Below are 26,511 nucleotides of genomic sequence, written 5' to 3'. Positions count from 1 at the left end.
CTTATATATACAAAATAATAGATGTAATAGCCTTTATGCAATCTAGTCTTCAATCTCTTTTCAAACATGCTGCAAACACTGAACCTGTTTTCTGCTTTAGATTCCCTCAACACCCCACACGGCTGTGAAAAAAGACAATTATATTCCATTTAAACACCACCCAAAATAATGCTTGGTAAGTCTACAAAATGAAAAAGTCCAGAGCTACTAACTTTTCTGCAATCAAATGTTTGCATTAGCATTTTGTTAGATGCTATTAATGTGCCTGAACCTTGTCATTCTAAGTTCTGCCACATATTTATTTTTATTGTGTTAAAAATAATAAAAATGAAGGTTCCAGATACACACTTTTCATTAGTGGCGGCAGTAATGGCTTGTCTTTTCCTTCACTTTTCCATGTGCACCAAGATAAACAAAACACAATGTCCCTTGAGACACTCCTACCTACAGTATAAGTCATCTGTACCACCTCAGCTATGTTTTCAGACTTGCAGTTTCCTATGCCTCCAGCAACAAAACTCCACTTGACTTTTCACAGGAGCAATGAACAAAATCCTGTAACAGAAATATATAGTGAATAATGTACCCCCTATTGTAAAATATAAAGATATTAGAGGTCACCAGGAAATTCCATGGCCATATAAAGGCACAAGGCCGAAGGTCGAATTCTTTTATACAGTCATTAAATTACAAAAGGGGGGTTCATTATTTATTGTAATACACAAGTTTCAGTAAATCATGTAACAGAGATTACATAGTTGTATAGTAACAAAGAATTGAAAAAACTCCAAGTTCAACCCTTTCAAGTAAACCCAGCGCACACACATACACACAAACCTATACTGATCTCTCTATACGCTCACTTACATAAACTATATATACCAACATCAATATTAATTCTATAAATACTAGTTCAAGAACTCATCCAGGCCCCTCTTAAAGGCATTAACAGAATATGCCATCACAACATCACTAGGAAGGGCATTCCATAACCTCACTGCCCTCACTGTGAACAAACCACCTACGCTGCTTTAAATGAAAGTTTTATTCCCCTAATCTAAAGGGGTGGGCTCTGGTGCGTTGATTCTTTTTATGGGAAAAAAGAACTCCCCCTATCTGCTTATAATCCCCTCTAATGTACTTGTACAGAGTTATCATGTCCCCTCGCAAGTTAATTTTTTCCAGAGAAAACAACCCCAATCTCGACAGTCTCATCTCTCTCCAGCTCATTAATATCCTTCTTAATGACTGGAGCCCAAAACTGCACTGCATACTCAAGGTGAGGCCTTACCAGAGACCTATAAAGAGGCAAAATTATGTTTTCATCCCTTGAGTCAATGCCTTTATTTGCTTTAGTAGCCGCCGAATGACACTGCCAGGAATTAGACAACTAGTTATCTACAAAAAAAAAAGTTTTCCAATTTTGCCACATCACTCTTTTGTCAAATGCATGGAACTTATAATTTTGCACAATTTAGTATCGTTAGCAAATATTACATCACTAAGCACCATTTCATCATTATATGTTTTACATATATAATGATAGATAATAAAAAGGTGTTTAATGTGACTTTTCTTTGTATATATGTAATTTGGAAATGTCTTTATTTACAGGTTCTTCATAAGAAGGATCATCTTCTGTCACCTAATCTCATGTGATGGGTATAATTTTAAAACCTTAAGCCTACATGCCCAAGGACCAAATGGATGAAGAGCCACCATACATACTGTATATACACAATAATAGTACAAAATAATATTATGCATGTTTTTTTTATTCATTATACATGTATGTGAACTGTGAACAGTGTGAACTGTTCAGACATATCCAAATCTCCCATTTCTATAGGTCTTAAAAGCAATGAAGCCCCACTCAAGAAACTCTTAAGAAACAGAAGCAACAATTCTCATAATGTATTTGGTTAAATTTCCTTACTGTATACATATGTGAAATAAGGACAAGGAAAAAAATCTAAAACTCAATTGGGATGAACATATAAGCATTGCATTATTTGCTTTTAGATCATGAATAAGATGTTAAAACAAAAATTAGACATGCAGTGCAGACAGGGACAGAACTAGGGGTAGGCATAAGAGGGAGCTGCCTAGGGTGCAACGATTAGTGGGGGCCCCAGGCAGGAGCTTCTCCTGCCTACCCCTAGTCCTCCTCCTTTGTCATTGCCCCTGCCGCTTGTCATTGGTAGTGGAGGAAATGACCAATCGCTTCCCATCGCACAATTCTCCCCCGGAACTGCGCCTGTGCGCCAAAGGAAGTGGGGTTGCAATAGGTCATTGCAAGTGCAGGAGCAAGGTGGCTGACCGGGTTGCCTAGGGCGCCCGGTCAGCTTGGCCCGCCCCTGAGTGCAGATGATAAAAAACTGTATGAATGCACACAGACTCACAAAGCCTCACTGACGATCGCAAGTACAATGTGCAAATCAAACATATGAAGTGTCAACATTTTTATGGACTTCGATTTTCAGTCTTAAAGCACTCTAATTCTCTGTAAAATTCCCCTTAATGTAGTTTTAATGTTTTTTTTCCCCCAATGGATTTCATAAACCATTAGAACACCCCATCAAAGCATAATAAAAATATGTCCAAGTCAAATTATGGTTTTATTATGCTGTTGGTGTTTCACATAAGCAGGAGTCTAGTACTGGCATTCCTATTTGAAAGAAGAAAACCAAAAGTGACAGGCTGCGTGAAAGAACAAACCAATGATAGGGTCATTTACAAAAGGAAGTAAATGCAATGGAGATCATTTTTTTTCAAACACACTACTGCACTTCCACATGTGTCCATGCTGACTCTTCTGATAAATGGTGTGAAACTGTGCCTACTGACAATAGGGAACCCTGGAGCTAGTGCAGCCCTGTACCTGGTGAACGCACCCCAGAAGTGATGCAAAGCCAACTCTGAAAATGATAGGTGCAACAGGTGCAATTGCAGCACATGCAACTTGATGCATGGTTGCAATTATGCTGGAATTATGGGGAAAAACACTGCATTGTGGTTAAAAAAAATGGCTATTTGGCCCAATGTTTTGTAAAAAACATGTTTTCCCAGGACAGAATCCTTTAAAGGGGCTCATACTCCAGCTGGGAGAAGGGGAAATGGGTGGTAATTTAATTCAGTTGGAGGGGAGCACAGCTTGAGGAACTGGGGTTAATTGAAGAGCATGGAAATATAAAACCAGGAAAGTTAGAATGAAATGCTAAACTAGTCCTTGTTATTTCATATGTATAGCCATTCTATAGCCGCAGAGAATAAAATAAATAGGCAACATAAATCAGTTTTTCAAATATTAATGTAACTTTTACTAAGGATAAAATTGAATTATGAACCCCCTACAAAATTAAGCGTTTCATTCTTGCAGTGTAATTGGAAAATCTACGCTGAATACTAAATTGCCTTTAGGATTAACTTGGTCTAGAAAAAAATGTTGCCTAGGAACTGCCTTCTTGATTCTTACAATAAATAACATCTTTCAGTATATCACACATTTTAAGTTTATTGAGAATAGAATACTATCTACTTACTATGTAGAGTATACAAAACTACAAAATAACCAGTTCTGGGTATCAATAAATAAACATTGGCTATGTACAATGAAAACAATTAGTACATACACTGCTAAAAGTTGTAAATATATTTATATATAATTGGCATAAGGTAGTCAGTTACAACAGACTATTCACTGGCCAAACAAATATGATGGAATATAAACTATTGCATGCTGGCCAAACCTTTCTGCGGTCTACTTTTTTATGACATACCTATCCTGGCTTTAGCCTGACTACACAGCTTCTTTATGACTTGGTCACTGTTTAATGTTATTAATGTGCTACTTGCATTAATAAGACATGTAGAAGAAGAAGAAGAAGAATACACAGAAGCCCTGTGACTGCCACCACCACCAGTCCCAAACCATAATTAATGGCTACTTGCTTGCTGCATAAACATCTGTTGAAGACTCTCCATGCGTTTCTTGATATTGGTTATAGAGCAGTATCTAATTCTCAGCTGCAATAACTTGTCCACTTCAGTATACCAAGTATTCATCCAACTGGTGTTTTTCTCATTGAAAACACTAAGTCCACTAAATACTTTAGTTAAAAAGGAGACAATTTTCTCATCGCTGCATATTTTGCATCTCTGAAAGATCCAGTCCCACCACCCTTGCCAAAAATCTATTCCAAAGCTTTCATCAATGTGAGCTACAATGACATTCCTGTATGGTTTTTCTTTAAATTCTGTGAGTCTTTGTGCTGGTATCCTATTGCCAAGTAATCTAAAAAAGAGAAAAAGCATATATAGTATTTGTAAAATGCAATTTTGAACCTTTTACTTTGCATCTGCAGACCTATTGTAAATAAGGCCTAAAGTATTCTACTTGTTGTGTCAGTGGAGGCATGATAATGTTACGAAAGCATGGAAGGAATGGTTCCCAAGAGCAGTCACAATCCAAGTCCAAGGGATAGAGAGAGTTTTTTGATCCTGGAGGGTTGGTGACTTTGCACATAAGATATTAAGACTTGACTTTTTTGGATATTCTTCAGACTAGATTACCAAGTGGAATGAATTCCGATTTTGATGTTTCTTGTTATTATCATTAAAAACATACATTTATATGTCCTTTCTATATGTCCTTTTTCTGAGTGTATCTATTTATATATATATATTTCTCCACAAATGCATTTTCTTCATGCTCCTTCTCTTACATAGGTGCTGTTCCTTTAAATTTCTCAAAGATGTATAGTCTCCTCCTCTTTCACCTATTATCTTATTATCTTGTTTTCTATTGGTGTTCAGCCTTTTAAATACTGATGTTGTTGAATGCACATTTAAGCCTATGATTAAGTGTCGGATGGACACAAAACACATCAGGCTTATTTTGAGTGCATAATAAAGTTCTCTTTTTAACTATTGGATGACCTGTTTTTGGATTACCAGAGTGCATTTTCCCTGTTTTTCCTTTGTTCTTATTAGTATATTGTTGCTTGCAACTAAGTAAGTGATGAGATATGGAATTATGTAGCCTTGCTATGCTGGAGATGGCTGGGACGAATAGTGTAACACATACTTACATAACATGTTGCAAACTTGTAGTGAATAAAGGTATGTCAGAGAATTGCTCAATGGCTTCGGAACTGATGTTGTTTCCTTCAACCCTGCATTAAAAATAAAAAATAGAAATTGAGCAAAAACACTTTGGGTGTCTATTTTATTCACTAACTAAGTTTAAAGCAAAGATGCTATATTTCAACATCTGCTAAGGAATGGCCAGTCATCTTTATTCAAGTCCATGCATGTAGCCAAATACCTGTGTATATATATGTAATTGGTGCGTTATTTGGTGCTTCTGCTGCTCATAGAAGGACTGTAAAAGTCCAATAAACGATAGTCCAAATGACGCCAAGATAAACAGCAATGTGCCATGCTTTTTATTCAGATCTCAGCAGACGTTTCAGCAGAAGGGGGGCTTCCCCTGAACTGTCTGTGGAGATCTGAATAAAAAGTATCAAAACCATTGCACATTGCTGTTTATGTATCATATGGATTATAATGTATTGCATGTATTATCCTCCACCAACCAGCTACTCAGCCAGAAAACTTTTTGATGAATATTAATTAAAAACCCAAACTACGAATTTACTATCCACAGGTGAGTTTAGAAGGATTTGTCTACATATAGCAGTCAAATCCATTCTGTGCTATGATGTGTTAGAGCTCAGCTCTTCTCAATAATTAAGCCCTAAAATTTTAGTCAATTGGGGCTTAAAAGCTCTTCTATACTCTAAAGTACAGTAAAGAACTTGCAAAATTGTAACCCTTAAGACTGCACAAGAAATACACAAGAGAATAAAAGCTTTTACACTCTCTTCCTCTCTCCCTGAATTGCTGAGGTCTGTGCAATCCATTTGGGAGCACAGAGACCTGTGTCTGCCCCCACGAGTACAGCACTAACCAGCACTGACCTGTGTTCTATACATTATATAAACCCATTTTGCAATATAAGAATATTAAAAATTCTGTACTTGGTGTTAGAACAAAGTCCTTTGAAAATAAACATAAAACCCAAATTCTTTTTTTTTATTAAAACATTCATACCTGTATATATACCTGTATATTTTAAAATCTGAGCTGTCAATCATACCACGCGCCTCAGGCATAGAGGCAGTAAAGTCAATTACTTTCAATTTCCATTGCAGCACTTCCTAGATGTCACTACACTTCACATTCCCCCTCCCTCATTATGGTCTATAATTGTGTAGTCAACGCATTAGATTCCCTATTCTGGCCTTTTCACAAGATTTTGGGAAGATACAAAACTTGCTTTAATAACAGTGTGCACAAAATGGCCCCTGCCTGCTTTCTGTGATTGTGAATCAAACAACATTGTGAAGGAAACAACATTTAAAAAAATGAATATGTAAGTAAAGTTTATTTTGCTCAGCTAACATTATAGAAAAGGATTTCAAATTTGTTTCTTTGGGTGGCAGGTCCCCTTTAACAATCCTAAGCCTGTTTTGGACATATATTCTGTTTTTTATGTGCAAAGCAAAATGTCACAGCTTCTAGCTTGAACCAATTTCATCTTTTAAGTAGTTTAGAGGTCAAGACCTTTGCAATTTATTGATTATTCTAGCCACACAAAGCCCTTTATGACCATTCAAATCACAGTAGATGCAGCAAGTTAATGGGAAACACATACCCTACAAATATATGGAAATAGGATACACATTCATACCTCAAAGGTTATTTATAATCCAGAATTCTGCCAAGAGGCATGGATGGCTATTTAGTTTGAGACATTTAAATGAAATACTAATTGAATAGACACTTCTAATGAAGAAGTAACTGGATTCACAAAAATATATTTGAAACCATAATCTTCACATGAACCTAATGTTCATGTCTGATCATGTAAAAACAGACACATTAAAAGTTGCCATGCCAATATAAACATATCCAGTACAGCTGTAACAGACAAAATGTAGACAGACACACAAACAGACAGACAGACAAGTAAACAGATAATACACATAAATTAAATAACAGGATAAATAGTCCTTTCTAATAGCCCTAACTGTGCAAACAGATATTAACCCCTTTAATCTTTTTATTCATGCTTATCTAAACAGTAGCAGGGTTTATTTAGCCTTTTGTTTCTCTCACTCTATACAAAATAGGCTCAGTAACAAATTTGATTATGGAAACACTTCAGGGAACACTCTTCTGTGAAGCAAAATTTTGCAAGTCTCCTCTCATCAATAATGTATGGATATGTTCCATAGCAATATCTTTATTGTGTTTTTTGTGCGATCTGCATAACATCCACATGGGGAGTGAAAAGAAAAATGAAGCATAATCTGGAAAAAAGACTGTTTGACATGCAGCACCAGGTTTTGAACAGTGAAGGACAATATGCTTAAACATAAATGATGTTTTATTCATGGAACATATTCAGTGGTGGCCAACATCCGATTGGGAACATTTTACATAAACATTCACGACTTCTAAATGGGGGGATGAAAGGAGATATTGTCAAAGTAATTCCAAACAAAAATAGCATTCAATGATCTTGTTTTTCTGCTTACCATAATTGGATCAAAGTCTTGTTGTTTTTGAGAGCTTTATAGAGTTGCAAAAATTCTTCATCTTCTAATTGCGCCCAGCCAAGTCTGTAAAATAAAACTGGACATGTTATTATATTGACCGCTGTGTTTTAATTCCTGTTTTAAATCAAGAATGTAGGTAAAAAAATAGTATTCTCTTCTCTCAAATGCTTACATTAGAAATGAGAGAGAGTCTGTATTTCACACGTGTCGCAGACAAGCTGAAATGAGACGAATTTGCCCCAGTGCATGTTGCAGTCATCATACAATGCAGTTGTAAATTCAACCCATGTCCTACCAAGAGAAGCAACTTATTGTTCATCTTTCCTAACATTTCCAAACTTGGAATCAAACCTAAAATCAATTCATTCATCTTAGGAAATTCACCACAGCATATCCCTAGGTTTGCTAATCTTGTGTACCGTGATTGAATAACCTACTACTGTATGTCAACAGCAAGGCTTTTGGAGCAAAAGGCGGTAGTTTCAGGGTTCCCTCCCTCACCCTGCGTCAATAGGCAAGAATAGGGCACATGTCATTCCCACACTAAACGCCGGAAGTGATGCCAGACAGACTTAGAAAATATTGTGTGAAACTGCATCCAATTTTCATCAAAGCATATGCGTAGTTGCATGTATTTTGAAGAATGGCCCATAACTGCAGTAAGTCCAGCTCAACTGCATCAAGATAATCACCCATTTGCATGGGAAAAATACTGCATTGTGGAAAAACAAACATGGAGATTGCACTTGCAACTGTACACTGCAAGCTGCAAATAGGTAAGAGAGTTTGCCCTAATGTGTCCACATTCCAATCCATGATGTAAAAATGGCATTCCTAGTGTCAACAAACACCTTTAATCATCTACACTGTAGGGAACAAAGGAAATGAGTAAACAAACCAAAAAAGTGTTACACTGCACTAATACTGAGCCTCATGCACAGATGCCACCTTGCCCCATCTTTGCAGTTCTCAGCAGTAGCCAGGAGTCAAAATGAAAAAGTGCAATAATATTTATATTATTAAGTTAAATGCCCTTTTATAACTAAGAGGTAACTGACTGGTGGAAATGTCCATTATGTGTGCATAATAAAAATCAAACGGCTCATTTAGTATTGCCCCAGGTGCAAGTGAAAAAGTACAGGTGCAAAAATTGAACCCTTAGGGGGTTATGTAATAAAAGGCACTAAGCTTACCCAGGAGCAGTAACCCATAGCAAACAATCAGCAAGTAGAATTTTCTGGTCACCTATTTAAAAGCCCATATCTTATTGTTTGCTATGGTTACTGCTCATGAGCAAACTTAATGCCTTTTATTACATATGGAGGTTAGAGCCTATGCACAACCTCTGAGCAGGCTGCACCTTGTACCCTGATCCAAGTTAAAAAATTCAGTACAAGTCACGTTCTGATGAATGCTATCCATAGCTTGTGTACAGGGCTATTCTGCATCTCGTAGCCCCCTGGTGCCTCTTAGCCTGCATGTCAAAATGATGCACAAGCTAGTGGTCATTCTAGGAGACGCCACTGTGCTACTCTAAATATAAATGAGACTAAAAAATACAAGGAACTTGGAATTTTAATTAACTAAGATGGCGAACCATAATCCAATTGGTAACATGACTGCCAAACAAGACTCCCATATCAACATACAGGCACCTGATGCCACAACTATACATAATTTAGAATTTTATTAAACTGCCCAAGTAAAAATTCAATCATTTTTTCCAATTACGTGAACTACAAAATGCAAATGTCATCCACAATTTATAAACTCAAAAATGTACATCAGGGTTACGGATCTATCATTTTTTTAACGGTAAGTTACTCATACTGATTAAGTTGCCACACTCCTTTGGTGCCTAATAATGACAGTTTAGTGTAATTAAGAGCTTCTTAGTCCTTATGCTCATAGTAACTAAAATGTTTCCACATCAGCAAAAATTATGTGAAATCACAAACTTTTAAACTTTAACTTGGCTTCTCAAATTATTTAGATTAAGTTTCAGTTAAGCATGCTAGTCCAGTTAAATATATTCCTGTTAAAGTTAGAGGTGAATTACTGATGAAATTCCATTAACCAAACTAGAATTCTATACAAATGCTCGTCGAGACATTTATAAAAATGTGTTTTTTCCCCCCTTTCTTTTTCCCTCACCCCACTGTGTTGCCATGGTGATATATCCCCCATACAAATATCTCTGAAAACAATTTCCCTGATGTTTTTATTCTCCAACATATTACTTTTCACACTATTACGGCACGTAGATTAATGACGTGACTATATATAATACACAATAATATGCCTTTCTTGTGTATGTGTGCATTTATTATTCATATACCAAAACAAATCTGCTAAGCACTTCTAATAAAGACACAGGCAAATTAACATTTGCACAGAAGGTGCAGCCTCAGGCCCCTGTCTTTTGAGTGCTGCATGTACAAAATACCAGTGAATTGCAGGAAACATATATATATATATATATATGGCTCCATATTACCTTGGTCCACTAAAGAGCGAAGCACATGGAACTGTCAAGAACTATGTCAACACAAGGCAAACCCTAGTACAGACTATCTATCTGGGATCGGATTCCAGATCCAAAGCAAAGGGCTTACCTGATACCCCGAACCCACGCTCCTATTAGCAGAAAATTGCACTGGCCTGGGGTATTTCTGTAAAAGCTCATTCACTGTGATTATTATCCTCTTCTATCTTTTCTTTTCAGCCCCAGAAGGCAAATGCTCACTAGAGTTCCTAAAGCCACCTTTTTGCATCTAAGTTTAGCTTAGACTCTACTGAGTATGCGACTGCCCAGACCAGAAAAAAGTGAAAATGGAAAAAGCTGAAGAAGTTTGCAAAGAAGAGTTTCTACAGGAATTCCCTAGACCAGTGCAATTTTGTAGTGACAGAAGCGTTTTACTGTGGAGTGGATAATCACCTAACCTTTTGGCACCCTCAAGTGATTTTACCTTTTGTTCCCATTAAACAAGAGTACACAGAATATTTGTGCGACACTTAAGTGAAAAAACAGTTGCAAGTATCTGCCATGGCACTTGGGGTTTTACAAACAAGGAAAGATAAAGGTAGGTGTGCTCTAAGTATGGTTTGTATAGAAAAATTAGCACTGGCACTCTAGAGCTGTATACGGGGCAAGCCCTTTAAATATCTTTATTACGGAAATGCAACGTTTCGAGGTTTCATGCTTGACAAAGGAGCTACTTTGTGCCTCGAAACGTTGCATTTCCGTAATAAAGATATTTAATGGGCTTGCCCCGTATACAGCTCTAGAGTGCCAGAGCTAATTTTTCTATACAGAATTTTGGGAGGGTGCCGATCCCTCCAGCAGTGTGCACCGAGCGGTGAAATTGTCAGGAGAGCCGAGGGTGTGCGAGTCAAGGAATTTTTGCTTTTCTAAGTATGGTTTGTATCATGAAAAGATAAATATTTAAGGGAACAGTAACACCAATATTTAACATTAAAAATATCCCTTCTAAACACTTTTATTGACATAAGTATCATACAGAAATTGCAATATTCTAGGTGGTTTTTAATATAATAACATTGGCACTTATGTATAGGGCAAAGCAAAAATGGCAATTTGACTATAGCTTGAATTTCGGTTCAAACCTGAAGTTAGTTTACTGCATATCGTAGCACGTTCAGTCTGGCTTGAGAGTAATTAATGGGTTTTTTATGTCGGTTTAGAGAGAGGGATGAGGGGTGAAGGGCTTTGCTTTCCCTTCTACATCTAAATGCCTGTGTAATCGAGCGAGCTTGCTGAGCTTGTACAGGGCGAGGGAGGAGCTGCCCAAAAGAACGTCATGAGAGTTGGGAGAGATCTGAGTGCTATAAATCCAGGGTAATCATATTTATCCAAAATCCATTTATAATATACTAATGTTTATATCATATATGTTAATAAAAGTGTTTGAAAGGGATATTTTTAATGTAAAATATTTCCTTTAATTACAAAACAATGAATATAGAACACCCTAATAAAACTTCACACAATCCAGAGTTTTGGGCCATCGCTTTGTTGGGGGGTTGAAGAACTATGCACTATTTAAGTAATTTAAATACTCCCTTAAAGGAACAATAATATCAAAAAATTTAAGTTTGTTATATGCATTTAAATTTAATATTTTCTTACCCTGCACTGGTGATTGCTTCAGGATTGTTTCAGTAACACTACTATAAATTCTATATATATATTTTTTTGTTTGTTTGTTTTGTTTTTTTTGTTTGTTTGTTTGTCATATAGGCATGGGGCAACCATTCAAGTTGAATATGGCAAACAGGCTCCTACACAGCAGATAGCAGATCAAGCTCTGCAGAATACAATGTGTTTAATTCTTACACAGGAATACAAACTCGCTCAGATGCCATATACGGTTATCTCTACAGGTCTACAGATTGAAAATCTTTCTCACGTAAAACAGTATGTTTGTTGCCAGGAAATAGTTTATTTCTAGGAGCTAGGAATGTACAGATACAAACTTTAAATACAAATAAAATATTTTCAATTTTTAATGTTACAAGTCATGGTTGTAATAAATCCGATCACAAAGATTTTGATGAGGATTAGATTATAAAATGTGGCCAAAAAGTGGTTAAGGTGGATGGTGCATTGGAGTTCTACAGATGGTCATTCTGCAGTTGTTGTGTTTGTGTGGTTTGTTATATTTTAATACAAATACATATCAGTACAATAGTTTAGAGAACAGTAAGTATGATGTAGACATCAAAGGCATTGCAGTTGAAAACAGATCAACATTAACAGTCCATTGTGACTGCAGCACAGATTGTTAGCCAGAATAAATTTACTGCCACTTGCAGAAGCCAAACAAAAGGAAAATATATCTAATCTTGCCAGTACTATGCCTAGAATATCTGGCCCATCAGGGGATCCCCTTTGAGGTAAAATAGGGAATAAGGGTGCTACCCAGAAAAAAACGATCTCCTTAGACATGGCCTAACATTGTGGGACACTAATTACCTTTCCAGCTCAGAAATGCAATTTCTAAAAGACTAATGAACAAAATGTCTAAAACTTGTAATAGGGTAATAAACCTTAAACAAAAAAGTTGGAGAGAGATATAATAAAAATACAAGTTATTGGAGGGAGGAAATCATTGCACATCCCAGTTGTCTGTAGCATGAGCGGCATGTGTCACAATTGTCATCACGCAGAACTATGGCATGTACTGTTAGCAGTGTACAGACATTTATCCTCATAATACAGAGAAGCGCACACCATTATAAATGTGTGGAAATTTAATGCCATAAGGCAGGTCGTGACTGATCTTATCAGTACAGAAACACCGGAGGCAGGAAAGCATTCATATCATGGAAAATGTGATTCCTGTCATTTTTCTTTGTATCAAAGTGAAATGTGGTCAACTGCAGAATATTATGCTTTGATCCTGTCATAATAGCTTATCAGCACCCTGGTGTGTGCTTATAGAAATTGAATGGAGAGCAATAGATTTCCCTCTCCCTATGCGATGAGTTCACCTGGGTGAGATAAATCATCTGCATTTTACAGCATTTTAAAATGTGGTTGACAAACAGGTAGCAGCATACTCATAGGCTAATGTCCTGTGAAGATAGTTAGTCACCCGCAATAGATCTCTGCTCCCTCAAGCAGCATAGGGAAGGCAGAGTATGGCACACACAGGCAACATAGGGCAGGCAGAGTATGGCACACACAGGCACCATAGGGCAGGCAGAGTATGGCACATACAGGCAGCATAGTGCAGGCAGAGTATGGCACACAGGCAGCATAGGGCAGGCAGAGTATGGCACACAGGCAGCAAAGCTCAGGCAGAGTATGGCACACACAAGCAGAGTATGGCATTCACAGACACCATAGGGCATGCAGAGTATAGCACACACAGGCAGCGTAGGTCAGGCAAAATATGGAACACACAGGCAGGGCAGGGAAAGTATGGCACACACAGGCAGGGTTGGGCAGGCAGAGTATGGCACACACAGGCAGGGTAGGGCAGGCAGAGTATGGCAAACACAGGTAGGGTAAGGCAGCCAAAGTATGGCAAACACAGGCAGGGCAGGCAAAGTATAGCACACAAAGGCAGCATAGGGCAGGGAGAGTATGGCACACACAGGCAGCATAGGGCAGGCAGAGTATGGCACACACAGGCAGCGTAGGGCAGGCAGAGTATGGCACACACAGGCAGAGTATGGCACACACAGGCAGGATAGAGCAGGGCAGGCAGAGTAGGGAAGGGGACAGGGAAACCTATCATGTTTTTGTAAGTAACTGATCATGATAACATAAACAGTTTATAAACAGTTTGTACTGCAATGACACAATACCGGCACTGCTTCTACAGTCTACAGCATTGGTAAACTAATAACAATAACAACATATTTTAAAAATATTCTCGCTTATGGCCTAGAGAAGTGCAATATTAGATGTTTTTGGGGTATAAAGAAATTATATATATATACCTTCAGCCATCTTTAAGGAACATGACTTCTTAGAAACAATATATTAAATTCACACCATAAAATATTTTGATTTATTCTCAAAGCCTAAACCTTTTTTTTTTTTTTTTAGAAATGATGGACAGTGTAATTATCTGAATAACACATTTTTTCCAGCCAAACCAGGGGTTAAGGGAAATTACTTTTATTTTTACAAAATCCCAAAAATGGGATATTCCAAAACTGGGAATCCACAGCTCAATGGAGGGAGGAAAGTGGGAGATTTACTGGTCTGTATTTGCCTTTTATTCTTTATAAATGGTTTACGTCATAAATGTAAACCAAAACAAACAGAAACATCTAAAATTGTCTTTAGAAATATACCTATATACTAACACAAAAATGATAAAATTCTGGTCGGCAAGCTTATTTAGGTATGAAAAATAACACCATTTTGAATTTTGAAAAACTGTCTAATTCAAACCCTGTACAGTTTTTAATAAGATCACTTTCTTTCACAGGCTTACAGACATTTAATGTGCCACTAATTAGATCCCTAGCTTTGGTGGGGTAAAAATAAATACAGCAGCCAGGGAATATGTGTTTTGCTTTGCTTAAGACATTCCTCTTAAGAGTGACTAGTATCTGAGCTGAATGCAAACTAACATATGCTTCCCAAACACAGGTAACAGTGGCTCAATTACTTCTGAAACAGCTAAAGAGAGTCTGTTCCTAAGACAGACATTATATCATTTGGAATTGCACTTAATTTTCATCAAATGCACTGAAATTTTGACTGCATTATTTTTTTCACTTTTTATCTATCCTACCCACTTATAGTTCAGAGAATAGAATGCACAGCTATGGGCATCCACAGAAAAAATTCCATGGGGTGCAAGTAGTAATTCTTCAATATTTTGGTGGCAAAGACACAATATACTATAATTAATTGCAAAGTAGGAACCATATAAAGGCACAAGGCTGCAGGCTGATTAATACAGGGAACTCCAAGTATCAGTCATGTATTATAAAGAACAATGTACCCTGTACTGTAAATTAGAAGAATATTAGAAGTCACTGAAAGGATATCTGACCATATAAAAGCACAAGGCTGCAGGCTGAGTTATGAAGGTAAAAAGTATCGCAAGGTAGTGGCAAAGTCAGACTGGAACACCAAGGACCCAGCAGAGAACCTTTTATTATGGGTACACCAGCCAGAACCCAAAGAAATACCCTGGTGTCCTCATGTTTAAGAACTTAATTGTTCAAATATAACTGTTTCATACAGCAAATAAGGCAAGGTTGTGTGTCTACTAGATCAGTGTTTTTCAACCTTTTTTGGGCAAAGGCACACTTGTTTCATGAAAAAAATCATGAGGCACACCACCATTAGAAAATGTTAAAAAATTTAACTCTGTGCCTATATTGACTATATATAAAGTAATTCTCTTGAATAGGAATCAAATAAACACAAAGAAAGTATTTTCCGGGACATTTTCTCCACAAACCCACCCCCCCGCTGATTTTTTTTTTTTTTTTTATACACACAAAAATTTTATATTATATATATATTATTATTAATTGCTTTCTTACATGTCAGGCTGCGGCATCCAGGGGTGTCCCGGGACTGTCCTCTGGTGGGGAGTAGGGCGGCTGTGCATGGGCCTGGCCCCTGGTGGATCTGGTCTGTCGGGGCAGGGCCTGGGCAGTTGCTCCCCCCGGTCGGGTTGTGCCAGGGCAGGATAGTGCTGCCTCTCCTCTCTGGTTGCTCCGCCCTCCTGGATCCGATGCCGGATGACGTCACAGGCAGTGACGATTTCCGGGCATCATGGAGCCAGGAAGTGGAAGGTGTCCCAGAGGGGACAGGGGGAGTCTTGTCTTCACCTACGGCACACTAGGCAACATCTCGCGGCACACTAGTGTGCCGCGGAACAGTGGTTGAAAAATGCTGTACTAGATGCCAGTTTACTGGGAAACATTTTATACACAGAAATGTTACAGCAACCAGAGTGGCAACTTCCAAAAAGACACTTTTAGGACTAATTCTATGTGGGGAAGGTGTGCTCTCCTGTGTGTTGTTTGCTGCATTATTGCCAGTAAAATAACAGCCAAGGCTGGGGTCAGTATTACAAATTTACCGTCAATGCAGGTAAATTTGTATCAACTACAACCTCCAGATGGCAACACTAATAGCAATAGCCACCTTAAAAAAAATCATTTCATTCTATTAATTTGCACCCTTTGCTAAAAGGGATCAGTTAGATGAAACCCAATGTTTTGCCACTGCCTGCTGTAAATCAGTATAATCAATACAGGAAACAAAATGGCTGCAAGAACTGACTTCTGATCTCAACCAGAAGCCAGGACAAAAGTGGGTAAGAATATAAAAGCAGAGCTCTACAAACTGAATGGTACCTGATTGCGCTATTTTGATATGTTCCATAGAGTTAGAAGGAATGGCATTAAATGGTACTTGCTGGAAAAATTGAAATAATGATGTATCATAACATTACTGTGCCTTTAACAACTATACTGCATAGTTCTGTATATGTTATAAAAATGTGAAACATCTTTATCCATTATGTCACCAAGTCTTCAATGTCACAGCAAATTGACAGCAATGTGTTTCTTAGGAAACATAGCTTAATACACAGTAAATACATCATTTCAGATATTCTTACCAGTCATATTCTGCAGCAAACACTTTTTATTTTCCTGTACCAGTAACAGTCAGAACATAACAAGACTTTTTCCTATGCACAGAATGCCACCTAGTGCAAAAATTTGAGAATGATTCTATACAGCATTACCAAATAGTATGTCACAGAAAATCTCAAACATTGCTACCAGTGATGGAATATAGCTCATTGCAACTAATAAAATTTTCCTCTTTTCTTTGATAAAAAAACAAACAAACACCAAAGTATTGTAGAAATTATGCCTATACTGGCTAACAACAACAGTACATTGCAAGGTTTCGGAGCAGCAAGGTCCCTTTGTCAGGCAAAATACAAATTAAAGCTAAAATGGCACAGCATTTATACTGTTAGATCAGAGAAAAGTCTTCATGAGCAATAGATTAGGAAGTAAGGGGCCCATAAACAATAAGAGCCACTAGTTTGGCAAGGTCATAAAGCGAGTGGATCTTCTATAAATATGCTCACCTTGGCTAAATGTTTAAATTACAACAACGGGTATATGAGCCGTCGGACCAAGGACCACATCAATGAGCCGATGCGGTCCAATATCCGACGGGAAAATCAAACCTGCCCGATTGACACCTGGACGATTTTCGGCCAGATAATGATCGGGGAGGCCTGTTGAGGGGGAGGGGTCACACACACAGGCAGATAAAGCTGCTGAATTGGTCTAAAGCAGTGCTGTCCAACTGGCGGCCCGCAACCTGCGACCCCTCCGCTCTGTGTGGCCCCCCACCTGTCTACCTGCTTTGATGGCTTACCTTTGTGTAAAGTTTAAATAATATCAGTATTGAGATTAACTGGCCCCCTGCATTGTTTACACCTCAGATTCAGGCTATAATCCCCCTGTATTGTTTAAACATGTAATCCCCTGTAGTGTTCACACCTTTCAGTCCCTGCATTGTTCACACTTCAGGCTGTAATCACCACCATTTTTCACCTGTTCACACCTGTTCACTTTAGGAGCAGTGCCAGCATTGTGTCACTGTATGTACTGCCTATAGGCAGCATAAGGCAAGCAAAGTATGGCACACACAGGTAGCAGAGGGCAGACAGAGCATGGCACACACAGGCAGCATAGGGCAGGCAGAGTATGGCACACACAGGCAACATAGGGCAGACAAAGCATGGCCCAGACAAGCAGCATAGGGCAGGCAGGGTATGGCACACACAGGCAGCATAGGGCAGGCAGAGTATGGCACACACAGGCAGGGTAGGGCACACACAGGCAGCTAAGGGCAGGTACAGTATGGCACATAGGCAGCATAGGGTAGGCAGAGCATGGCACACACAAGCCCTATGCTGCCTGTGTGTGCCATGCTCTGCCTGTCCTGTGCTGCCTATGTGCCATACTCTGCCTGCCCTATGCTGCCTGTTGGAGGTGAACCTGGTAGGGGTTTGTTCTAGGAGTTTGTTAGCAGTTGGAAATAGCCATTAAATGGTCCCTAAGGTGTGTAAATTTATGCTGGGGGTTGCTGTGCTATCCACAGGGGAGGAGGAGGCATATGGATTTAAGGGTGTGTTTTAAAATGGCATAATATAACTCTTTCACATATGAATGATGGTTGATATCCCCGCAGTGAGGACCTAACATTTGGGTTTTTGCTGCCTACCACCATTGTGATAACATGGGTGTGGTATGAAGTGGGTGTGGTTTAAAAAGGGGAGTGGTCAAAACCGGCTTCCATTTGCAGCTCTCCACTATATATGCTAGAGAAATTCCAGCCCTCGGCACCACAGAAGTTGGACACCACTGGTCTAAAGGACTCAAATCAGCACCTCTGACTATGTATGGCCACATTTACAGGTAACTTCCTAATTTATTGCTCATGAAAACTTTTCTCTAATCTAACAGCATATATGCCATGCCATTCCAGCTTTAATTTGTATTTTGCCTGGCAAAGGGGCCTTGGAACTACAAAACCTAGCAATGTATTGTTATTGTTAGTCAATATAAGCATCATGTCAACAATACTTTTGTATTTGTTTGTTTGTTTTTTATTTATTATTTTTGCCAATGGCTAACATGGTACCAAAGTTTTTGTTGAGTGCCTTTTGTTTGGAAGTATTTGACAAGAATTTACCATTAGTTCATTAGATTTTATTGTTTTTAAAAAAGGAACATCAACTATCTATTCAAATTCACACACAGGGTTATTTAGGAATATTAATATATTTTGTAATGGGGACACATAGATGATACACATATTATACAAAATTGGACTGCCTAAAATATCAGTCCCTGATTATTTTGACTCCATACTGTTGCTTCATTTTTTAATATAGTATAACACTAGGTGGTCCTAATTTCCTTTAAGGTCAGATCTATGGCAGACCACGGGTTACTCTTGGACTCCATGTATAATAAAGTATGATGTGCTGTATCAATGTGTGGTAGAACAAACAATAAGTTTAATCCATAGCAATACAATCAGTATCAAGATGTACCCAGCCTCCCATCCCACTGGCAACAAGGTGAATTTTGACTTCTTTCCAGCCTAGCCAGTTACATCTAGCAATAATTGTTATATAGTTATAATACTGTTCACTTTTAAATGTGTCAACTAAGTAGTTAGTTTTACAGAAATCCACTGTCACACCAGATCTGCCAAAAATATCATTACAGGCATATCTGGAATCTGGAGTTTTACAGCCTTCAGTAAACCCTATTATTTTACTGTGTGGTGATTCAATGGCTGTCTTTTTCATTTGTTTATTCAATGTAGTTTCCCAGAAATATGAGCTGTTACTGCTCCATAAGTGGGAGTTATTTTGCTTCCAAACACTGCATAAAAAAAACATTACATTATAGGATTACATGACAAATTTATAGCTCTCTAAAAGCCAATGCAGGGTTTAGCATTGTACAACTTTACAGCTATTAGTTGTTAGTTGCTACAATTTACTATTTTTTTCTAAAAAATAAAACAAAATGTACAATTACAGGGGCCACATAAATATATTTGCATTGTGACCAAATTAAATAGAGCTATTGAACATGTGCTCTGTCTAATCTTTTAATTAAAGGAAAATGATAGTTACAGTGATTTTAATCGCTTACCTGAAACCCCCAGCCTGTGCCCCATTAGGAGAAAACTGCACCAGCCCGGGTATATGCGAGTGTTCCTCTTCCTCCTTCGGTCTTTGCGCATGTGCAGGATGGCTTGGCTGCATTTACCCCAGGCTAGTGCAGTATTCTCCTAACAGGGGCACCAGCTGGGAGTTTCAGGTAAGCGATTACAATCACTGGGGTGCCTTACATTTGGCACCCCCTAGTGATTTAGCCATTCCTTCTCCTTTAAAAAAAACTATATTTACTTTTTATTATATAGTCCTAAGCAATGTTCCCTCTAAACTGTGCATTTGTATGCAAGCACACACATTTTGAGGACAGCACACTCAACAAAAACCACCACATTTTCTATCATTCTGACTTGATCATACATGTTTTTAAAACTGACCAGTCCTAGATATCTGGTTAAATGAAGGGTTCCTCTCTCTATCTATCTATCTATCTATCTATATATAAATATATATAATGTTTTCAGACTGGCACACCCTAATTAAAACTCAACTTCTTCACTGTGAGCACATTGCACAGAGTTCCGACGTTTTGGTCCTTACTAGAACCTTTCTCAAGGACAGTGCTAGTATTTTTTTATACAATTTATTTGACTGAGCACCCCACTGTGTGGAACTGATCAGCATTGGAGATTTAAAATATTTTTTTGTATACCAGTTACGCTCGCACTGTATTTGTTGTATATATGTAGGGCAGTTTTGGTGCTGTATGCAGTGGCAGAACTACCGGGGGTGTGGAGGGTGCGATCCCGGGCCCGCACCCCTTCTGGGTACACTGGACGCTCACACCAGATCGATTACGCCAGGGGGCTCAAACTCAATTTACCTGGGGGCCGCAGGAGGCAAAGTCAGGATGAGGCTGGGCCGCATAAGGGATTTCACAAAAAATTGGCTTTCAAGGGATAATGCAAGGCACGGCGGGCGGGAGCTGCTGATTGCGGAAATGACGTTATGCCATCATAACAGTTATTATGGGAAGACGTTCTGTGTGCACAATTAGCTGCTAAGGAGCTAATTTGTGCACACAGAACGTCTTCCCATAACGGTTATGATGGCCTAACGTCATTTCCGCAATCAGCAGCTCCCGCCCGCCGTGCCTTGCATTATCCCTTGAATCACAATAAAAATTCGCGATCCATTCATTGCTTTTGAGAAGGCGTTGGTGCGGGCCACAAAATACTGTACCGAGGGCCGCAAATGGCCCGCGGGCCGCGAGTTTGAGACCCCTGGATTACGCTTTCACCAGTTGAGTTCGCCTCAAAAATGTGTCCTGGGGGTGGGGGGGCACGGCAGCATACCATGGCTGTATGTACTGTATTAATCTAGAAAATGTAGCAACTGCTGCATCTGCTGTTTGCTGTGGAAACTGCCAGATACACATATATTTAAAGGGAAAGTATAACTTATCAAGATATTTTGGTTCCTTTTTTTATGAAATTGAACCCAGTAACAAGTGCTATAGGGTATTTGTTAGGGATGTGTCATCTGAATAAGCAACATGACAATTCATCTGTACTGAGCAGAAATCTGTGTGACAGTATAACTGTTTAGGATATGATAATGGGGGTGTCAATCCTTCCTGGACTGTCATATCTCACAACTACCAGTATCTCTTAAGGTCCCCATACACAGTAAGATCCGCTCGCTTGGCGAGATCGCCAAGCGATCGGATCTTCCCCCGATATCCCCACCTACGGGTGGGCGATATCGGGGAGCTTGAAGTTTTAAAAAAAAAATGTAAACGACCGGATTATGTAGGCGGCAACGGGGCAGTCGGTTCGGGGACCGCATCAACGAGCCGATGCGGTCCCCGATCCGACTGGATTTTCTAACCTGGCCGATCGATATCTGGCCAATTTCAGCCTTTAGGCTATCTGGCAACAGTGACATATCCCCTCCGATACCTTCACTATTGTGTTTTGTTATTGTGGCATGGCCTGCCAACACTAGTTAACAGGCCTGTAAACCTATGCCAGCAAAGCTATTCTCCTCAACTAAGCACACTTCTGCAATACAGTATACTGACCCTATTTCCAGGACAGTTAGTTAATGCAGCACATGACTATAGTATGGTAGCAACAATCCGTTTACAAAATGAATAGGAAGACAATGTTTTACCCCAGTTGTTTAATCTGGCAGTCTGGAGACTCAAGTAGGCTGCAAATAACTGTTATCATTTCTGTATCCAAGTTATTTTCACCCATCCTAAAAAAATTAAAAAAAAAATAGATAAAACATTTACAGGTTGCTTTATAGTGGAAACAATGTACATCGGAACTAGTTTGCAGGGTATAATTTACATCTTGTTTCTGTTTATGTAACGGAAAGGCAAATTAAGTTACAAATGGAATGCCCATGTGCCACACACCACCAAAATTTGATTTATGCTTTCAAAATGGAAACCACCAAGTTACAAGGGGTGCCACTCGTCTTTGCTGCTATTGCTCACATTAATGAAATGATTTGTTACACTGCTTGAGAACTAACCTGTGGTCCCAGACCGTTACAATAATTTTGTTAAAATCTAGGAAATATATTCCACACTCCAAATTCACTTCTTCATAAAGTAAAGTCCATATACTTTCTAATATGCCCCACCACAGATCAGAGTTAAAATGCTTAAATATACCTATATATATCTGAAGTCTTTGTAATGCTTATCCAAATCAGTTTGCATTTTCTTTTTTATTTCTCACCAAATGGAGAATGTGTAGTGTATGCTAACTAAAATATGCCTCTTAAATAGATTTATTCATACTATGACAGGGCAGGTAGTGCATTCTCCATCATATACAAAAAAACATAACGTCAACTACGACTCAAGTTGCCAACTAAAAAAGTTCCTCTAACACCCACACATATATTTAAAATATGATACAGAATAAATAAATAGAAATTCAATGTACATAGATATACATATGTGTATACACATTACTGCTTTGTATTTGTCACAGTATACAGGCCTTACCACTGATGATTGGTACTAAGGCCAGTTTTATGGTGGGGCAGAAAAGGAATTTGTGCCCCTTAGCATTACAGCTGTGATACATAAATAGCTTAAACAGATGAGCATTTTTTGTAGATTGGGCCCAAAGCTCAATATTTTCTGACTATGGCCCTATATATTTGCAGATAAATATCCAGCAATAGGCACAGGCCAAAATGGAAGATGTTCCACCCAGGGAACCACCCAACCCACTGCAGGTAACTGCCACTAAGCCCAATGCAGGGTCTACTGTGTACCACCACCAGCTATTTGCACATGCCCCACACAGTGGACAAAGTGCAAAAGAATGGCCAAATGCACACTTTGGACACTGTGTGGAACATTGTAAATTAAACCTCTAATCTTTTCCAGTTTTTTAAGTTATGTTAATTTGCTTATTTTATATTTGGTATATTATATGGGTCATTTAAGTCGACCCTAAACAGAAGTGCAGGAGCATGTCTATCTAACTCCACCCTCCTGCCCTTATGAATACACTACTGCAGAATATCAACAGAACGGTACTCAAAGGGCAGTCAGAGGGCTCCAAAGCATAGCGCAAGGACCTGCAGCAATTCTAAAGAGCAACACCTAAAGCATGTCTGCGTAATAAAAAAATAGTTAATTGCTAGGGATGCTGTGCTGTTGATTGCCAGCAAAAAAAATACAGGTTTTATTCCTATACTTATAATGCACCTAGCTTGCATACAGGGACATAGCATTCCTTTATCAACAGCTATTCAGTAATAGTTTAGCAAAGATTTGTAAACAGCCAAATGTTAGGTGATGCATTTATCTTTCAATGAACCTACTAACCATAATCTGGTGCACCGATTTAGATATGGCTGCAGTTGCTTTAGATATTGCGCATTCACTTGCGTCGCCGTCAGGTCCAGTTCTTCAATATCCATATTAACAAGACTTAAAAAATATGTCAGCACATCAAAATCTATAGGTGAGAATATATTATCACTCAAATTCAGACGTAACATGGCTGGCGTTATTCTTGCAGCCAAACAATCCATCTGCTGCTCAAACAAACAATGTAATAGATTAAATATGTAACATCCATTTTCACAGTGCTCTATAATTGATTCAGCTAACCATGACCTGTAAGCTTCGGATTTCCTACTTGCATCCAGTTTTAAATGTCTTGAAAGAACATTTTGATTTCTCACTGAAAGCAAACCTGAAAGAAACCTGTTAAATAAATCCAAGTACCCAGTACTTATGTCCAGTCTTGTCTGTACTCCATTGTCCATAATATCCTCTGAAAGTTGCATTTCATTAGCATAATAAAATGCTGCAAAAAATTCTTGAATTGTAAAATGTGTAAATGAAAGAATATTCTCTGTAGACACTAACTCCTGGACACATGTCTTATCAAGGAAACTGTTAATAATATCATTGGGTAGATTAGGAAATGTTTCCAAGTCATGTTCATAAAAAAGTGTTTGATGCTGTAAAAGTGATTGATAAGCAAGGCGGCCAAGGCTGAGAACAGCATCCAATAATGTTTTATCCACACAAGACTCTTGACGTGTGTGGTGTTTCAATAAAACAACAAGGTAATGACAATATATATCAGTCATAGTTTTTGGCTGGTCAATTTGAAGAGTGCTGCTTCCTTTTAATACGCTACAGACAATCCAACAGAAGGCTGGGATGTAACACAAAGTAAACAGGAAATAGTTTTGTCTAACCAAATCAAAAATTTCGCTTCCATAAATACTATCCCCATAAAATCTTTGGAAATAGTCCTCTATCTCTGTCTCCGAGAACCCAGTGATAACAACAAACCGTTCAATGCTATCAACTGGGATGTGGTTAACAACAGTTGGTCTGCTGGTAACCACAATGGTTGCTTCTGGTAGGAGTTCTCCTTTTATCAAACTACCAACCAAGTGAGGTAGCCCAGCCTCTTCATCTGGATCATATATGTATTGCTCTAAATCTAGCTGGCTATAACATTTAAATTCATCAAAACCATCCAAAATCACCAAAAGTTTTTCACTGTTGTTAAAAATATAATCTAGAATATGTGACAAATGCCCATGTTTTTTAAGTATGAGTTCTCTCAAAGTAACCGGTTTGTTTATAAAATTAAGGTCTCTGAAAGTGAAATTCAGGGCAAAATCAAAGTTTTCATAAGCTGCTGTATTTGCAAAATCATAAAGGATTTTCTGTACAAAGACAGTTTTTCCAATCCCTGCAACTCCGCTCACTAGTATTTTCTTTGGACTCCTTCTGTCACATAGCTTTTGGAAGAGCTGTTCCAGTGTAATGTCAAGCCTCTCTTCTTTTTGGCTTTGAAGACATATCCTTTGTTGACCAAATGTTAGCAGTTCGTTTTGCTTGATTTCAAGACTGTAATGTCCTTTGACAAGAAGAAGGTTCACAAAATGATCGGAGAAGTAGAATTTCTCCCCATGTCTACAGTTATAATACTTTAAACAGTCATTCCGGCGCAGAAGAACATCTTTGTGCTTCTGGATACCCTTCAAATACTCTGGGAAATAAAAATATAAATATAATTTTAAATGAAAAAATAAGCTAACACAAGTTGTAGCGTCTTTACAACTTAACTGACTCATGTATCTGATTAAGATTATATGAATTCTATACAGTAGCATAATAATGTAAATATTGTTCCTATCTTGATAGCAACAGTTTAAAATAATCTTATGTCAGAAAAAATATTTTGTTTTATGATTTGACACCGCCCATGGGGCTAATAAGCTAATTAGACACAGTAGAACACAATATGGTTTTACTTTTGTTTATTTCACCTAAGCATGGCAATAAACTATGAGGCTATAATAAATGATTATATTATTATATAATGAATATAATTTACTGTGTCCTCAGAACATCCTTTTCTCAAAGATTTAAATTTAAGCCTTGTGAGCACAGTGGGTTAAAGGGGGCCTGTCACCCACATGTAAAAAGCTGTATAATAAAAGTCCCTTGCAAATTAAACATGAAACCCACATTTTTTATTAAAACATCAAAATCATATATTGTCTGCCCTAACTCTATGCCTAAGGCATAGAGGTGGGGCAGTAAATTACTTTCACCTTCCATTCAGTGCTTCATAGATATAACTGGACTTATGCCCTCCTCATGGTCTATAATCAGGGTCGGACTGGGGGGTGCAGGGCCCACCGGGGCTCCCGCCCCAGGGGCCCTGCAGGTGCCCCAGCCGTGTCCCCTAACCCCCCCCAGGGGCCCCCCTAACCCCCCCCAGGGCCCCCGCCTGACGTCCTCCCCAAGCGCGTATAAATTGAACGCGTCAGGGAGGAACAGTCAGTAGGGGGAGCGCCGGCAAAGGTCGGACTGGGCCGCTGGGGCCCACCGGGATTTTTCCCGGTGTCCCGGTGTTTCCGACCCTGCCTATAATTGTGTATCCTGTGCATGGGCATTGGCAGTCCCCTATTCTTGTGCATATACAAGATTTTGGTATGACGCAAAGCTTGTCTTGATAATAGTGTCCACAAAATGGTGTCTACCTGCTTGCTATGATTTTCGATTGCATGACTGAAAGGAACAAAATGTAAATAATTTATATAATGTAAGTAAAGTTTATGTTGCTCAACTAACATGATAAAAATGAATTATTTCTTAGGGTGACAGGTCCCCTTTAATACTTATGTAAGGATCCCCAAGATTGGGC

At 38.5% G+C, this 26,511-nt stretch overlaps 2 protein-coding genes across 5 annotated transcripts in view; one reads left to right on the top strand and one right to left on the bottom strand.

Annotated features, from left to right (window-relative positions):
- Positions 1–2,043, top strand: part of bank1 (B cell scaffold protein with ankyrin repeats 1) — a 136,812-nt gene extending 134,769 nt beyond the window's left edge. The window contains exons 22-23 of the mRNA XM_031903128.1: positions 101–175; positions 1,615–2,043. Of these exons, the coding sequence (XP_031758988.1) occupies positions 101–169 (69 nt within the window). The 3' untranslated portion in view covers positions 170–175; positions 1,615–2,043. The remainder of the gene's footprint in view (positions 1–100; positions 176–1,614) is intronic.
- A 1,253-nt stretch (positions 2,044–3,296) lies between these two features.
- LOC101731251 (NACHT, LRR and PYD domains-containing protein 3) overlaps positions 3,297–26,511 on the bottom strand; it is a 41,599-nt gene continuing 18,384 nt past the window's right edge. For all 4 annotated transcript variants that reach the window (XM_031903129.1, XM_004911094.4, XM_018096275.2 and 1 more), the window contains 5 exons: positions 23,655–25,347; positions 21,971–22,057; positions 7,605–7,688; positions 5,091–5,174; positions 3,297–4,294 (listed from right to left, as the gene is read on the bottom strand). In XM_031903129.1, coding sequence (XP_031758989.1) covers positions 3,937–4,294; positions 5,091–5,174; positions 7,605–7,688; positions 21,971–22,057; positions 23,655–25,347 — 2,306 coding nt within the window. In that variant the 3' untranslated portion in view covers positions 3,297–3,936. The remainder of the gene's footprint in view (positions 4,295–5,090; positions 5,175–7,604; positions 7,689–21,970; positions 22,058–23,654; positions 25,348–26,511) is intronic.

Source organism: Xenopus tropicalis, chromosome 1, assembly GCF_000004195.4.
Source record: "Xenopus tropicalis strain Nigerian chromosome 1, UCB_Xtro_10.0, whole genome shotgun sequence".
NCBI lineage: Eukaryota > Metazoa > Chordata > Amphibia > Anura > Pipidae > Xenopus > Xenopus tropicalis.
Note: the sequence above shows the minus strand (reverse complement) of the source record. Positions and strands in the feature narration are given on the sequence as shown.